General features: G+C 35.4%; 1 protein-coding gene across 7 annotated transcripts in view; it reads left to right on the forward strand.

Annotated features, from left to right (window-relative positions):
• LOC105219951 (putative uncharacterized protein DDB_G0282133) overlaps positions 1-19116 on the forward strand; it is an 85244-nt gene that overhangs the window by 48791 nt on the left and 17337 nt on the right. For all 7 annotated transcript variants that reach the window (XM_054235656.1, XM_054235653.1, XM_054235654.1 and 4 more), the window contains 5 exons: positions 4801-4978; positions 5076-5319; positions 13324-13368; positions 13459-13535; positions 14592-14693. In XM_054235656.1, the coding sequence (XP_054091631.1) occupies positions 4801-4978; positions 5076-5319; positions 13324-13368; positions 13459-13535; positions 14592-14693 (646 nt within the window). The remainder of the gene's footprint in view (positions 1-4800; positions 4979-5075; positions 5320-13323; positions 13369-13458; positions 13536-14591; positions 14694-19116) is intronic.

The raw sequence follows: 19116 nt of genomic DNA on the forward strand, positions 1-19116 counted from the left end.
GTAAGCCAGACACATCCAAGGAGTTTCAAAATTCAATTGGATAGTTGGTGACTTCATCTTCGTTTATTCCACAGTCAATAGATTTGAATGAATAAAGTGTATCAATGATCTCATTCCGAATTATGTAGTTTAAGTCGTTTACATCTTTATCCTTAGCCGCCAAAATTGCTCGCTCACTCTAGAATTCATTGTTTTTGTGAGTGGGAATACTTTGTTGATGAGCTCGTTTTTCTCGATTCGTCGACAGGTACTCGACCATTACCAATACATAGGCAGTAATGGCTCAGAGAAATATTCAACAAATGTATTGTTCAGCATGCAACTCTCATGTTTGTTGTTAGTTGAAGTTTCTGCACTTATGATCATATTCACGTTCCCGTTTCCATGACATTTTCAACCTGACTAAAAACACATTAGCCGACTAAATTCAAAATTGCAAATCGTCAAATATTCAACCATGGACACAATTATGATTTGCTGTTTTTTGTTTTGCTATTAGTTTTGTTGTCATTTTTATCAAATGAACGGCTACAATATTGTTTTGAATAATTCATCTTTAAATTTTAATTGTAGTACCACAATTTATATCCGTTCTCATCACGGGTATGCAATTAAAAGTATGATATATCGTTCTCCCGGCCCTAAGCTACCTTGAAAATAAATTTAAGCCAAATCGGTTCCGCCGTTTTTGAGTCATAAATAGTGTAACTAATACGACTTTCTTTTATTTCTATAGATAAGTTGTAGCCGTAGATGTAGTCCGATTCCCAAAATCAAATATATGAATATAGGGGTAATGTTATGTACTAAATTTGGTTGAAATTAGTGGAGTAGCTGCTATCTACTAAAAATACAAAAATCATTATGCAGTATGTCAAGAAAGTGTTTTGATCAGAGAAATTTATCGTTTTCGCAATTTTTTTTGCAAATAAATGCCATATTCTTATACGATTTTTTTAAGCTTTTTATGTATAGTTATATGGCATTTTTAAAAGGATCTGCAAAAAGGTAAAATTCAGCAAAAATAGTACATTTTAAACACCAAATTCAAAAACATTCAATATTTAATGTGTCATGAAAGTATTTTGACACAAGTCAAACAAAGCCAGTGCAAATTGTATTTCACTGGAACTATAATTTTACCGCATGGAACGTTCAAAGCGTACAGTTCTACAAATTGTATAAATTTTTTTCTATTTATTTTTATACTCTCGCCACAAAAGCTCCTAAGAGAATATTATAGCTTTGTTCACATAACGGTTGTTTGTAAGTCATAAAACTAAACGAGTTAGATATAGGGTTATATATTAAGTTGGAGTCATCAACGAAGTGTGGGGTCTGGCGTTGTCCTGGTGGAACACGGTTAACCAATTCTTCTTGTCGATCGCCTGCTTCAAGCGGTCCAGTTGTTCGCAGTAGATGGTAGATAGCGTCTGGCCATATGGGAGCAGTTCATAGTGGATGATTCCCTTCCAATCCCACCAAACCCACAGCAAAACCTTCCTGACCGTCCTTGGCCACTGTTTGGGACGATTCACCGGCCTTCGACCACGACCGTTTTCGCTTGATATTGTCGTATGTGATCCATTTTTCGTCGCCAGTCACCATCCGCTTCCAAAATGGGTCGAGTTCGTTCAGTTTCAGCCTTCTGCAGATGGTTTAAAATGGTTTGGTGATTGACTCCCATCTCCAAGGCGATTTCATGAGATGCCACATGCCGGTATAACTCGATGTTTTACATGATTTAATCAGTATTCGTCGTCACAGGTCTTCCGCCGGCTGGCTTATCCATGGTGTCGTTTTCACCCGCATCGTCGAAACCTTTCCTCCACAGTTCGAAGTGATAGAATTTGCCTTTAACGAAGGAAAACTTTAATTTCGAATTTCGGCGTTAGTGAACTCCATGTTTACACGTATATAACTGTTGAACGCAATATCCAAACTAGCCGTGAAATTCAAAAGACAAAAAGGCGGAAGGGAGATATTTGCCAACCTAATATATCAAAATTATCAGTATAACGAGACGATTTAAAATCGGGATGTCTGCCTGTCCGTCCGTCGGTCCGTCCGTGCAACGGATAACTTGAGTAATAATTGAGATATCTAAACGAAACATGGTACACATGTTCATTGGGACCGTGAAAGGGTTGCTTTCGACAATGGGCAAAATCGGTTCCCTTACGTACCCCACCGTACACCATGAAAATAGTTGAAATCGGATAATAGCCACGCCCACCTTCCATACAAAGGTTAGGTTGAAAATTACAGAAATTGCGTTAACTCACTAACGGAAATCGTCAGAAAAACTAAATTTTACAGAAGAAATAACAGAAGGAAGCTGCAATCAGAGTTTTTTACAAAATGGAAAATGGGTGTGGCGTCGCCCACTTATGGGTCAAATCCATATCTCAGGAACTACTTCACCGATTACAATGAAATTCGTTGCATAATACTGACTTGACACCCTGATAACACGGATGGAAAATTGGCGAAATCAGTTACAATCACGTTTACTTTTCATATAACTCAATTTTGAATTCCATCTGATTCCTTCAGAATATAATGTATACATAAGGAACCAATGAAGATATCGGAATAAAACTTTACACAAAAACTGCATATCATCTGTGGCATCACTTGTGAAAAAAAATTGTCGAAATCGAATTCAAGGCCCCGGATATCGGGCCTGTTCCAAAAATTATTTCTCTCTTCTTTAAATTTCTATAAAATATCTGAGAGATTTTCCTACTATATATTTTCGCAGTATTTGTGCAAAGTATGTATGTGTGTATGGAATAAAATGGAAACTCCAGTTATTAGAGTATGATTATGACATATCATATAAAAAAGGATCTGAAAATGTAGTGGCCGATACACTTAGCCGAGTTAATACAGCGGAAGTCAACATTAATAACTTTTTATCAAATAACTGTAACGAAAAGACGAACCCAATTTTAACCTTAAACAAACCAATTAACGAATATAACCTACAGCTTATATTTAAAATTGACAAAAAATCTCAAATAATAAACTCAACCCCTTTCAAAAACAAAATAGGGAAAGTCATCACAGAGTCATCACAGGAAAGTTATTTAACTTTATTTATATTAATAATACACAATTTGACCCACATATTCGTCATATATAGTGCATAAAGTCCAATGAAAGTTGGAAACCCTAATATTAGGTTAGAAGCACCGAGGTCCTCATGAACGATATATAGTGGCCTTAAAAACCTATGGTCCGATTTCGGCGATTTTTAGAATGGGGCTGCCACAGTATTAACATAGTATTTGTGCAAAGTGCTGCACCGATATCTTCACTAGTACTTACTTTATATATTGTAAAGTGAACGAATCATATGGACTTCAAAGTAGTGTTATAAGGAAAGTAGGCGTGGTTTCGTCCATTTTCAAATTATACCATTGGGTTGAATTAATACCCCACCGGTAGTTCCTGAGTTATGGTTTTTAAAGAATAAGTAGGCGGGGTTACCCTCGCCGTGAATTTTCTAAACCAATTGTAGTGCAGATTTACATATACTCCTATCTAGTGTGATCCTGTGTACGAAATTTCATAACTTGTATAACTTTATTTATGGCTTAGTCATAGAACATTATAGTTTTTCAGTTAACATTTTGGTTTTGCTTATCTATGATACCATGTAGATGTAATGTGTAACAAATTTCATCAAGATATCAAAATTTTTACCCAAGTTACGGTGTGGGAAGGATATTTTCCTCGTGAGTGGAAAAGCGCTAGGGTAGTTAGTTTGGCATATCGATGGACCAAACGGTGACAATGCTCTTGAAAGGCGGACTGTCGCCGTTACGTCCATCGATTGACCATATAAATAGGGTCAGCAAGTCATATACCTGTTTGTAATACAGCGTACTGTTGCATTTAGGTTAAGAAGAGGCTTGAGTGAGCCATTGCTGCGAAAGGATTTCCGCTTTGGATGTAGATAGGAGGGATAACTAGGGAGCAACGGCTTCAAGACGGTAGGGTTAGGACTAGGTGGGAATACCGTTGAGACAATACCCTGAACGCTTAGTTTACGTACGAGTATATTTGGGACGATAGGTTTGTAAAATAAAACACAGACTTCAGATTCTGTCTGAGTCTGAGTCTATATTTATTTCTTTATTATATTGCTTAATTCTAATGAGATCAGAAATTTGATTGTTTGATAGTATAGCTGAGAATTTAATTGTAAATCAAATTTTCTTTTGTAATTATCAAGAAGACTTTTTCGGACGTCTCCCTCGATATTCACAAGATTTTTGTGACAACGTTCATAATGTCTTTTTATATCATGTTTGCTACAACGCTTTATTTTTTTATAACAAATTAAGCATTCTGCATGCTTTTCATTGTTCTCAATAAAAAAATAACATATTTCCCAAATATGTTGGAACATTTTTAGTGCGTTCTGTTTTCTAGCGTCAACTGATCGCGTCAACTGAATCGTCCGTGCGCTATTGTGTGCATAGGCCGTGGACAACGCTGATCTACTGTGATCGAACTCAAATTACTGAACTGCAATTGCGATTGTAAATCACTGATATTTACAAAAATTGATCACAGTTGCTATATGTGATTTTTCAATTCAGTGAAAAAATCACCGGTAGTGAAATATCGCTCATCACTAGTCAATGCTAGGTATTCATCATGTTAGAAATAACCAAATTCCGACGAAAACAGTCATTAAAATTATTCCGTTACATGACTTAGTATTAAGATTATTTTTCCTGTAATTTCACTTTGACATTATATTTATTTGAATATACTTAATAACAGACACCTAAACAGCGAACATAATTTGGACGATCGGTCCACAGCGCAAGCACGGGTTCAAATGCAAGTCGTATCACAGCTGGAAATTCACTTGCAGAAGGAACGCGATCGATTACAGGCTATGATGCATCACCTCTATTTAACAAAACAATTCTTAAGTCCTGAAAAACTAGACTCGAAGGTGAGTAAATAAATGTTGAAAGAAAAAATATATACAAAACTTAATGATGAAGAAATCAATACCTTGAGACCTCTACACACTGCCGTTTCTTATTAAGGAACCATTGGAATCACCTTACAGCAATATGTCAGCCAGCCTGAGCCCAACAGCTATGGGATCGGCGGTACCATTGTCGATGCCACAAGTAGCTAACTTACAAGGTGTAACTAATTTGAATATGTCGATGAATTTAAATAGCACTCATACAATACCAGTCACCATTAGCTCACCTATTCTGACCACGGCTAACATATCTGCGATAAGAAAGCGAATTGATAAAAGCCCCATTTCTCTAACTGGCGGTAAGTTTTCATACATTTGTTTTGAATGTTTTAATTGATTTTAATGTAACTGTTGTAACTGCAGCAGTGTTGTTTTTTATATTAATACTAGTGGCCGGGCCACGCAATGCTGTGGATAAGGTATATGTAAGATAAACTATTTGATAAGTTAAATTATTTAGGGAGTAACTAATTATTTAACTACTTCCAAATTTTCCATCAGCTTTAGTGGTTCACGATAAATATACCAAAATTCTCTCTGGTGTTTTTTCTCGCCAATTTATCAAGCAGTTAATCGCATATACCCTACCGTATCTAGATCCTGTGCTCCGAATTTTATAACTTAAATTGTAGCTTTGTTATATCCATTTTTGTTTAACTACTCCGTCCGATATCGGATTATAACAACGCCCACCTCCCATACAAAGGTTTTGTTGAAAATTACTCAAAATGCTTTAAATCTGTAAAGGAAAACACCAGAAACCTTAAATTTCATTATAAGGAAGGTACAGAAGGGCTCCACCCAAATTGGTATAGAAGCTTTTAAGTGGGTGTGGCTCCGCCCACTTATGGGTCAAAAACCATATCTCCGAAACTACCCGACCAATATCAATGAAACTTCGTTTGTAATATTTTGACAACCACGCCTACTTCCTATATACCAGAACTTTGAAGTCGACCTGAATAGTTTACTTTACAATATGTAAAGAAAGGCATCAATAACAGCCTGCTTTATGGTCCGAATTGATTCAACCCAATTGTGCGCTAAGTTAACATTTAATTTAGACCAAATGTCGGCAATTTCGGCGTTTTCGGTTATTATCGGTTATTCTCTGATATTTAATGAAATATTTTCAATAAAGTTTTGGTCAGTGCTGTGCGGAGGTCAAATTGATTTGCTTAATTTAAAACTTTAGTAGGTAAAGATCTTTCATGAAATGGAGCATTGTCCTGTTGTAAAATGTGGTAAATAATAGGAAAAGGCCAACTAATCACTACAATGGCATGTTCGTGTGAATTCTGATATATCCGGATGATTTAAAGTCAACAAAGTAGTACAAAGTCTCCAGAAGTTAAGTAAGGAAAACTTCCCCAAAAAATCATCATGTCACTTTCGACTCTGTTAAGAGCCTAAACTGCATATTTCTTATTTTCACGTGGTAAATGCATAAAACGTTTACTAAACAAGCCTGGAAAGAAAATTTAAGCTTATCTGTCCACACCGGGCTTTAGGATGCTATTTACAGGGAATGAGAGGCATATCGCTTTTTTGGTTTCGGAAATATTGTTCACTTTATGCACAACGCAGGTACTTTTATTAACTTTTTATAATGTCCTGAACAATGTGACATCATTGACTGTTCATGCGGTATGCAAATTCAATGGTGCTGCAAGTAACAGTCTCCAATCGAGTTATAATCGATAATTCCTTTGTTTTCGACATTTTATTTACCAATTTTTATATTATTTATTTTATAAGACTGAGTTAGGTGGTTATGAATGCAATAGAATCCAATTACTACTCTTGCTTAAACCAAATCCAAGGATAAAGGCTAAATCACCGTGTCTAAATACTTTCGATGCAAAAAAAATGTGTGTAAATATTTTTGACTACTGCGAGTCTTCAGTTCTTTTGCTTATTTCTCCGCCATATTTCTAGCTATTCCATCCAAACTGACTTCATTTGCTCAGGATTTACAACAACATAGGATTTTGTTACCCTGCGACAACAACAACAACAAGCAAAACGCTTTTTCTGTGAAACTTGTAAAAAAACGTCCGATGTGTAAATAATTTTGGCTCTCTCTGTATATAGACTAGCAGACCGCTCCGGCTACACACGGGTTTACACAAACATTTCACAATTTATAAGTTTTTACACACTCTCCCATACATATGTATGTACTTTCCCATTTCTTGCGTGGGTTCATATAAAAAAGAAATGAGAAAAATTCGAACATGAAATTATAATTTATTTGTAATGAGCTAAAACTTATTACGACTTCTAGTCTATGAAGTCCTTTGTATTTCCCTCTGATTATGAAGGCGTTGGGAAGGCTCAGAGTTTGACTCCCTAGTGCGAGCATGTATATTTCTAATATTTTGTTCTTCAATTTTGTTCAGCAATCAACTGCGTGCGCTTGTTACTCCACTCTCTGGCACGTGATTGCGATGCGAAGAGAATGACTTACAAGACGATTTTCAGTTTCAGATTATGATTCCCCATCACGGAGTTTTTTTTGATATCCTCACCTGGGAACTATTTACGGAAAGTTGAGATTCTAGCAATAAATATAGCCTATGTTACTCGGGGTGAACGTAGCTTTCCATTGATGAAAGGATTTTTGAAATCCGCACAGTAGTTTTTAATTTAATTCATTACATACATACATACACATCTTTCCTCTTTATTATAGTAGTATAGATAATATAATTAAATTTTTTTTATTTTTATAATATACAATGTTGTATACTCTAATCAATATTCAGAAACAGAAAAAAACATTGCTTTCTCTCAAACAATTCGATGAATCTCAACTAAATTTGTGGCATAGTATATTCTTGCTGTCCTAGTTCCTCACTTCATCTATTATAAGTAAAACGAAATACAGTATTTTTCGCTTAATTGCACATCAAAATTTGCACAAATTTTCATTCAATCATCCGGGGAAACAAATAACAGATACTCGCTTAATTGAACAATTCATTCAATTACAAGAATGCCGTTTAAATTAACAGTTTGTTCAATTACAGGAATAAAGACTTAAGGGGTAGGGTGGGTTTCAAAAATTCAAATTTTAATATTTTCTTTTTTCCTTAAAAGAAAAACTGCTATAAAAGACACAGTTTTTATACTCTCGCAACAAAGTTGCTAAAGAGAGTATTATAGTTTTGTTCACATAACGGTTGTTTGTATTACCCATAAATAAAAAAGTTAGATATGGAGTTATATATATATAAACTAGCAAACCCGGCCACACGTTTTTGTGGCAAGGTATACATTAAATTACGTTGGTCCAATCTTGGCTTCGGCGACGATATTGATTACTCGAGGTTACGCAGCAGAATAACAACTCACACTAATTTTAATTGTAAAGTGAGTGGTGATAGTAAGTCAATTTTAAATAGTTTTGGATAATTGGCCACCGCATCCTGGTTTGTAGCTGTGTCAACACTCCTGGACCGAAGTTCTAAATTGTAGCATTAAGATCATCGATATCTTTGTTTTTTTACCACCAATATAATTTTTCAATCAGTCTTTTATGGTTATCATATTGAGGTTTCATGTCAGGAAAAGTTCTCTTTCGAGTCAATGAAGTGGCAGAAATCTGTTGGAAATGTTATTAATCCATCGAGGTGTCAACAGCGACCCTATCATTTGCAACTACTTCTTCAATCGCAATTTGATATTTTTGCAAAAACACTCATATGTTAGTTGTTAATTGGGGATTCTTTATGAGTCACCACAAATTATATGATTTTAGGCATGCGATTAGCCCGTCAATAACAATTGATCCAGGAATAATTGGAAGAGTCTGGCGTTAATCACCTGCTAACAGAATCCTGGCTCCACCAAAAACGTTTATCGACAATCAAGATATTTTAAAGTCCTGTGCAGTACCTCCAGCGACTTCTTGAATATTTGGAAAATCTTCGTTATAGCGCTATTTTTGGCGATTTTGCCGACTGGTGTTTCGTTCATTTGCAATTTAGGAGTAATTTCAAGGCCGAATGTGCCGTTCGTTTACCTACTAACAGGTGCCAAGATGCCCCTATTCTTGAAAATGAGTGAAATTGGCTCTGGAATTACATCAGCCCTCATATACTATATATGATGATTTTCTATTGGACTAATGCCGCATATATAGGTCAAATTGTGTGTTATCTTAATAAAATTACATCAATAAATTGCGAAAGTATAAAATATTCGGTTGGGCCCGAACTTAGCCTTTCATAGTTTCATAGTTTTGTTCACATAACGGTTGTTTGTGTCACCAAGAAATATAAGAGTTAGATATGGGGTTATATATACATAAATGATCAGAATGACGAGTAGATTTGAAATCCGGATGTCCGTCTGTCCGTCTGTCCGTCTGTCCGTGCAAGCGATAACTTGAGTAAAAATTAAGATATCTTAATGAAACTTGGAACACATGTTCCTTGGCACCCTGAGGAGGTTGCTTTCGAAAATGGGCAAAATCGGTCCACTGCCACGCCCACAAAATGGAGGAAACCGAAAACATATACAGTGTCATAACTAAGCCATAAATAAAGTAATGAAAATGAAATTTGGGACATAGGATCCCATTAGGGAGGGGCACATTTGGATGTAATTTTTTTGGAAAAGTGGGCGTGACTCCGCCCCCAAAGAGGTTTTTTGTATATAACTCGCAAACCAATAAAGCTATATAAGCCAAACTTTCTGCAGTCGTTTCTTTTAGCCATTTCCTTATACAGTCCAAAAATGAAAGAAATCGGATAATAACCACGCCCACCTCCCATACAAAGGTTAGGTTGAAAATTACTAAAAGTGGGTTAACTCCCTAACGAAAAACGTCAGAAACACCAAATTTTACATAAGAAAAGGCAGAAGAAAGCTGCACTGAGATTTTTTTACAAAATGGAAAATGGGCGTGGCGTCGCCCACTTATGGGTCAAAAACCATATCTCAAGAACTATTCGACCGATTTCAATGAAATTCGGTACTTAACACTTTCTAGACACCCTGATGACACGGGTGGAATATAGGCGAAATCGGTTCACAACTACGTCTACTTCCCATATAACCCAATTTTGAGCTGTGACATCACTTGTGGAAAAATTGTCAAAATCGAACCATGACTTTTCAAGGCCCCTGATATCAAACATGAAGAACTCAGTGCCTAAGGTTAATTTTTCACCGAAAATATAGGTAAATCCCTCAGATATTTTAATGTAATTCATTCCCTCTGAATTTTTTCTTATAACAGTTTCTCTCTGTACCTGAAATGGTAAAAATTGGTTCATAACTTCCCCCAGATCCCATATACCTAATTATAACTAATATTAAATTAAGTGAGCGTATAGTCTTCGATACGTTGTATCTTGGTGGTGAAAACGAGTGAAATCGGTTTAGGAATTACCTCAGTCCCCATATACTATTTATGATGATTTTCGTTATTCTATTGAACTTTATGCCGAATATATGGGTCGAATTGTGTTGTCTTTATAAAATTACATCAATAAATTGCGAGAGTATAAAATGTTCGGTTACACCCGAACTTAGCCCTTCCTTACTTGTTATGGTGTATAATGGAGTGTAAGCGAAGTGACGGCAGAAAGTTTGGTTTATATAGCTTTATTGGTTTACAAGTTATATACAAAAAACATATTTGGGGGCGGGGTCACGCCCACTTTTCAAAAACAATTACATCCAAATGTGCCCCTTGCAAGTGCGATCCTTTATTCCAAATTTTACTGTTATAACTTAATTTATGGTCTGATTTTGCCCGAAAGCCACCCTCTCACGGTCCCAAGGAACATGTGTTCCAAATTTCATTAAGATATCTTAATTTTTACTCCAGTTATCGCTTGCACGGACAGACGGACGGACAGACATGGGGATTTCAAATCCACTCGTCATCCTGATCATTTATATATATAACCCCATATCTAGCTCTTTTATTTCTTGGTGACACAAACAACTGTTATGTGAACAAAACTACTATACTCTGTGCAACATGTTGCGAGAGTATAAATAGTAAGCACTAGTGAAGATATCGGAACAGAACTTTGCAAACATACTGCATTTAAAAGGTGTCATCGCCCTTCTAAAAATGTTCAATGGACTTTATACTATAAACATATATGGCGAATATGTGGGTCAAATTGTTTGTTATATTAAAAAAATTAAATAAATAAATTGCGAGTGTAAAAAATGTTCGGTGACACCCGAACTTTGCCCTTCCTCAGGGTGCTAAGGAATATGTGTTAAAAGTTTCATTAAGATATCTAAATTTTTACTCAAGTTATCGCTTGCACGGACAGACATCCGGATTTCAACTCCACTCGTCATCCTGATCATTTATATATATATAACCTTATATCTAATTCGTTTAGCTTTAGGACTTACAAACAACCGTTATGTGAACAAAACTATAATACTCTCTTTAGCAAATCTATCATTATGCCTAAAAATTATAACGATGTCTATGTATAAGGTTATATTCGTCTATATAAAGTGTAATTGCTTCCGTATTCTTTCTACTACATAGTTATTAAAACTGATTCTGGTTTTTGTTCTGCCATTTGCCACTTTGCTGCCGTTATCCAATTTTTTATTCTGAGAGCAACAGTGTTTCATATGTTCTCAATTTGCTGTAGTTTTGTTGCCTCGATTGTCACTGCAATATCGTTCGCATAGCTAATCATTTGTACCTTTTTCGGCATTGAAAGGCGAAGGATACCATCCACAGGAGTGGATCCAACACAGATCCTTGCGGTATTCCACGGGTCACTTTGTATCGCTTGACCTATGGTTAGGAGGTACGTTGGCGTTTTAAGAGACTATAATGCGTGAAGTATATGGGTCCAAAACATAGAATTGAAAGCATTTTAACATCCAATGTAACGATGTAACCCCGATTTGTGGAATGGCGCTCCACATCTCTTGCAAAAAACGCATTGATTGTCTGATTCGAAGATTTTACCAGCAGTATCAATCATTCAGAATGGGAGCTTGATTCTCCTGGCGGTTTCTTTGGTTTTAACAAAAGAACCTGCTACTTGTTTCCATATTTTTAGGAAACAATCATGCCGTTTAATTTATTTAATAATTCACAGGTGCTCTAGGCTAATAGCGGATACGTTCCCTCTGATTGTGCTTATTATGTTGGGAAAAATGTTCACTACTTCTTTTAATAGTGTAGGGCAAGTCGCAAATGCCCTTTATTAACATTTAAAACATTTTTTTTTTTAAATTTCATCTTTCTAGTTCTGCAGACAACCCATCCATTATCCATCTTAATTTTGCTTGCGTCTAATAGGTATAGTGCTCCTCGTTCAGGAAGACTAAAAACTACGGTTTGTGTTGCTGCGTCGAATTTGAACTGTTCGAAGTGCGAAAAAATAGCTTGGACTATATGTTTCTTTGCGGTAACTTCACCAAAATCACGAATTTCTATAACTTTCTCGGGTGTTAGAACTTTAATTCCCGCCTTATTCCCAAGAATTTTGCAAATTTCCTCCTTGTAATCATTGACACTTCCTTTTTGTGCAATCATTAGCTCAAGGCAAGAATGATAGAATACAAGGTAACACCATTCGTTTACAGTTAGCTCTTTTGGGTTTTAATTTCCTGTTAATTGACGCAATAAAGACCCTCAAACACGCGAGCATAACAAACAATGAAAGAAAAACTGAAAAATTGTACGGTATTACAAAACAATAAAGCCAAAACAAAGAGTTTAAGTCATGGTTAGTGTTTAATTAATATTAATGTTTTCGCAATAAAAGAAACTTTTGATGATAATATCGCAAACACACATTTTTTTAATCATTCATTCGTCACGTAAATATTACCTTAGTTAACAAATATTATTTATTTGAATATGTTAAAATATAAATAAATATGTTGTTATGTTAACTATTGTAATCTATTTCATGTTCAATTTGTTTCACTGTTCATAGCATTTCCGTTTTCATTTGGCAATTCTTCATGTTGCCTATTCCCATTCAGGGGTCCTGAGCGCGTCACTATGTCGTAATCTTGTCTTCTATCATTCTTGAGATCAAGGAGAATCTCCCCATTAGCTGTTTTTCTGATTCGCGACACGTTCTCGCCCAATTTTGTGGAGTGTTGTCTTTTTTAACCGCATTCAATATGTGATATGTAAAGGACATGTATGTGATAATAAAGGACATTTCACCTGTTCCAGCTCCTCTCAATACTTGGTGAATCGAATGCAGCTAATAATTAAAACACTTTTTCCACATTTCTAATTAAAACTTGTTGCTTCAGTTTCATTAGTTAATTACTTATTACAGGTTTGCCTTATATGTTGGAAAGAGCCGGTTTGGATGTCCAACAAGGTTTGTAACAATACATGAAATATTCCCAAAAATCAAACGGACGTTATTCGGAATGAAAACTAACTTAGAACATTTAATATATGCTTTCAGAAATCCACCGAAATCGAGAATTTTATAAAAATGCTGATGTAAGACCTCCATTCACATACGCTTCACTGATACGGCAGGTAATTAATAAATGCTTAATTATGTACATATGCATACCGGCAAACAACTAGGAACTAACCAACAAAAAATCTAAATCTATTATTCGCTCTGTCACCGTCACGAAGTGCAATTGTTGTTCTTTTTCATTGACCGAAAATGGTATTATTAGAAATTTAATATTTGGTCATGTTGCTTTGGGTTCAATTACGTAATTCAAAATAAGTTATTATTGGGAAGAATTAAATAACGTTCCATACGGCAGTCCGAGTTGCTACGAACGGCGCCGAATTGACTCTCCACGGTCTTCGTGTACACTCTCAGCTACGGCTGCTATATCTATCGAATATTATCCAATAATGAATGCTGGGTCTCAGATGGGTGATAGTGTTGCGAATAGTACGCTCAGTAGGCCGATTATTGACCACAAGTTGAACGAAGCGAAGAATGGTTAACCTTAAACTAGAACTTCGACGAAATGAGAATTTTTTTATGGAATTTTGGCAGATGGTTTTACGAAAAAAATGGTTACAATTTCACGGCGTTATTTGTTTTAATAGTTACAAATGAAAAAAATCTGTTTACAAGACCTAGGAAATTGTATCTCGAAGAACTGTCTAAATTTTCAACAGACTGTAACTCCAAAAATAATACTCGATATATCAATTATGCCGTGGATAATAACTGCACACTGTCCTTTCTACCCTTCTCAAAACATGCAAGTGAGAGTTGCCCATTGCATGATATTGTTATGTTATGATTTCTTGTTATTTTGTTATGTAAAAAATGGAACATTTTCACAGGTTGTCATTGAGCATTTATTGTTAGTCGCATTGGTAATACATTTATGATTGGCTCGTAGCTTTATGTCCATGAGGTCCTTTCGATGTACCATCAAAAAGACCGGCGTTCTCAGCTGTTCATGTTCGATTCGCCATGACCTATGACACGAAGATCAGCCCAGTAACCTAACCTGTTGTGTTTGGTTATAGCAGTTTAAAATCCGAAATTATTATAGTAGTATTTCACGTACATGCATACACTGACTATTTTATCCTGTTTTTTAAATATATTTCAAGTCTATTATAGAGTCACCGGACAAACAGTTAACTTTAAACGAAATTTATAACTGGTTTCAAAACACATTCTGCTATTTTCGGCGCAATGCTGCAACATGGAAGGTAAGTAATAAAAACAAGAATCATAACTGCGTATGAATTTCAGTGTCCGACCGATTCCCAATTTTTGGCTAATGCCGATTAATCGGACAGTTGGCAAAGAATCGGCCAATGCCGATACCGATTATTTCATGAACAAATTTATTTACATAGTAAACTAGTATAGTAACAAAAGAAAAACAAATAGCATAACAATAATATGATCAATATTAAATAACTTATTATAATAACATACTAGCTGACCCCGCAGTCGTTGCCCTGCGTGAAATTATTTTTTTGAAAAAGAAAAAAAGTTGAATTTATATTGTGTTGAAAAGCATTTATTTGCGATTTTTCTATATTTTTTCAATGTAACGCAGCTTGATAAACAACATTTTTTGTTTTCTGTTCCGGAGCGTAAATGTACAGAGAATATGTTTTTCCAACTTTTTAGGTCGAGTAGACCGTCTGAAACAATTGGCCAATAGGGAAACAGGAAGGTGTATACTATGCATATCGAAAGCATACGGTTCATTTGCAATCTCCTTATAGTCCGGTGATCAGGTGTCTCCGCTACTAAATCACAAAATCGGCACTGATCTGACGGGTAGATTCCTTGTTTATGCAGATGGCACCTTAGTCTGCAGTAGCCTGTGTAAAGTGCCACTAGTTATCTCAGTTTGTTTCTAAGGAGCGCTTTTAGTTGTTTAAATCTTCTCAGGTTATATCCCCCGAGAAACAGATTGGAGTAGCGAAGTCACTTCAATTACAGCCAGCAGCTGTTCCTACTTGCGCATTATTCTTCTAAGAACGTGTCGAACAATTGTAATAAAGACTCTGACCATACCGGCCTGATAGTCGCGGCCGCGGTAGTTCCTGAGCAATATGACCTCTGCACATTATGAGTGATGGTATCCAGGGCTGGAAGCGCTCTTATTCTCATGAAGGGGATCATAGCAAATTCATCTTAAAAGAAAACTTAAAAATCCACTGTCCCAGTTTTTGCCAATACCAGCGGGGGTTTCTATAATAGTGGGATTATCTTTGAAATCTCAACGAGTTGTCGAACATAGCTGTCGAATCTTAAAAGATTTATTTTTACTAAACTAAAGAAGTACCTTTTTACTCGGTCAAAAATGGTCGATACCGATGCCAAGGTCGATTAATCGGTCGGACTCTAATGAATTTTATACATATGGACGGAAGCTGGTGCAGGTCCAACATATATACATATTAGGACATATGTATGTATATGCAGTACATAAATTGCTGATTTACAATGTATGTCTATAATTCAATTAGTTTAAATATACATACAAATGTGCGTACATATATTTAACATTATTTTATGTATAGTTGTGCACAATTAAATGATTATTATAAATATCGTTTATGTATTGAATGTGTATATAGAGTGAGACGATTAGGTACATATTTGTGCTTAGTGTACTTATTACTTCAGACAAATATAAGCAACAATTAAATGTATTTTGTTTTTCATTGAATTCATATTCAACTCCAAATAATCGCTGTATAATAAAACAAGTAAAGTAGGGTTAAGTTCGCAGCAACCAAACATTTTAATCTTTTGCAAGGCTTAAAGGAAGGGAAGTGTTCATATGTCGTCGGCAAAACTTGAACGGATTACAATTTGGTCCAGTCTTAGCTCACTGGTATAAGGAAAGACGTTCTCTGAATTTCATTAAAACATCTAACAGTCTGTCCGTCCGTCCGTCTGTGCAACGGATAACTTGAGTAGAAATTGAGATATCTTGATGAAACTTGGTACACGTTTTTCTTGGCATCATAAGAAGGTTGCTTTCGAAGATGGGCTAAATTGATCAACTGCCACGCCCACAAAATGGCGAAAACCGAAAACACATAAAGTGTCATAACTAAGCCATAAAGAAAGTTATAAAATTAAAAAATGGTACAAATGATCGTCCTAGTAAGGGGCATATTTGGATGTAACTTTTTTTTTGGGAAGTGGGCGTGGCCCGGACCCCAAATAAGTTTTTTTTAAAGCTATATAAACCAAACTTTCTGCAATCGGGTCCCTTACGTACCTCACCACACACCATGAAAATAGTTGAAATCGGATAATAACCACGCCCACATCCCATACAAAGGTTAGGTTAGGTTGAAAATTACTAAAAGTGCGTTAACTCACTAATGAAAAACATCAGAAACACTAAATTTTACAGAAGAAATAACAAAAGTAAGCTGCACTCAAATTTTTGTGCAAAATGGAAAATGGGCGTGGCGTCGCTCATTCTTGGGTCAAAAACCATATCTCAGGAACTACTTCACCGATTATAATGAAATTCGGCATATAATATTTTCTTGACACCCTGATGACACGTGTGGAAAATGGATGAAATCGTTTCACAACCACGACTACTTCCCATATAATTTAATTTGGAATTCCATCTCATTCCTTCACTTTATAATATGTATATAAGGAACCAATGAAGATATCGGAATAAAACTTTAGACAAATACTGTATATGATAACTTTTCAATCCCCCGGATATCGAATATGAAGAAATCAGTGCCTTAGGGTAATTTTCTTCTATTAGTGTTCAAAAATGAACACGTGCGTTGCTGCCAAAGGGCATCACTTTCAGTACGCGTTAATATATTTAGTTTTTTTTTATTATTCTACATATAAAGAATGAAAATACAAAGAACACATACAGTCCACTACTCTAAAACATGTGTGTTCAAATATATTGAATGGACATACATAAATACACAATCAAAGGCATACTCATATACATACATTAAAGTGCAACACACATACATTTATATGAGGTACTCATGCATCTATATGCAACATGCATGCACTCAACTATTAATAATACAAATACAGAGGTAGTCAAAATTATTTACACATCGGACGTTTTTTTACAAGTTTCACATAAAAAGTTTTTGCTTGTTGTGGTTGTTGTCGCAGTGTAACAAAATGCTATGTTGTTGTAAACCTTGATCCATTCCTAAGCGAATAAAGTCGGTTTGGCAAGAATAACTAAAAATATGGCGGAGAAATAAGCAAATGAACTGAAGACTCGCAGTAGTCGAAAGTATTTACACACATTTTTTTTGCGTCAAAAGTATTTACACACAACTTGAACTCTATTATCAAGTTCCTATTTAATCATAACTTTAACATTTTAAAGTTTAGTATAAGTTCCTATTCTAAGGCGATAAATTCATAATTGGTTACATTACCATTGACATCAATAACAGCCTGCTTTATGGTCCGAATTGATTCAACCCAATTGTGCGCTAAGTTAACAGTTAGTTTTGACCAAATGGCGGGAATTTCGGCATTTTCGGTTAATATATCAATTGTCCTCTGATATTTAACGAAACACCAAACATTTTCAATAAAGTTTAGGTCGGAGCACTGCTCAGGTCAACTTGATTCGCTTCGTATAAAAGTTTTGTTAGTAACAATCCTTTATGAAATAGAGCATTGTCCTGTTGTAAAATGTAGTCAATAGGTGAAAAAGGCCAACTAACCACTACAATGGCATGGTCATGTGAATTCTGATATATCCGGATGATTTAGGGTCTTCAAAACATATGTAAGGAAAACTTCCCAAAAAAATCAGCTTGTCACCTCCGACTCTATTTGGTGTCTAAACTGCATTATTCTTCTTCTAACGTGGTAAATGAATAAAGCGTTGACTAAAGAAGTCCTGGAACTAATAATTAATAATAATAATTAATAATTTATTTGCCCACTACATGCTTTAGGATAGAATTTCAGGCAAATGATAGGCAAATCGCTTTTTTGGTTTTGGAATTATTTACCACTTTATGCACAACGGCTTTGTGCTGATTCGATGATACTGCAATATTATCAGGACTAATTGTGGGATTTTGTATGACAGTTCCTACTAATCTTATGCATTCTCTTTGAGTTATCACAGGTTTCTGCCCTGTTCTCTGTAAAGTATCCTTGCAATTGTTCGTCTCCTTCTTTTTAATAACATTATAAACAGTATTTCATCAAATTCTATAAATTTTAACTATCTCCGAAGCCGCAAGCCTAGTCTTAAACTTAGTAACAGTCTCCGATCTATTTATAATCCAAAATTCCTTTGGTTTCGGCATTTTATTTACCAAATTTTTATATTTTAAGGCTGAGTTAGTTTGTTTTAAATGCTCAAACCAAATCCAAGGATAAAGGCTAAATCACCGTGTGTAAATACTTTTGACGCAAAAAAATGTGTATAAATACTTTTGACTACTGCGAGTCATCGGTACATTTGCCCATTTCTCTGTTATATGTCCAGCTATTCTCATCTACATCATTCGCTTAGGAATAGATCAAGGTTTCTAACAACATAGCATTTTGTTACCCTGCGACAACAACAACAAGCAAAAGCTTTTTATGTGAAACTTGTAAAACAAACGTTCGATGTGTAAATAATTTTGA

Source organism: Zeugodacus cucurbitae, chromosome X (genome assembly GCF_028554725.1).
Source record: "Zeugodacus cucurbitae isolate PBARC_wt_2022May chromosome X, idZeuCucr1.2, whole genome shotgun sequence".
Lineage (NCBI taxonomy): Eukaryota > Metazoa > Arthropoda > Insecta > Diptera > Tephritidae > Zeugodacus > Zeugodacus cucurbitae.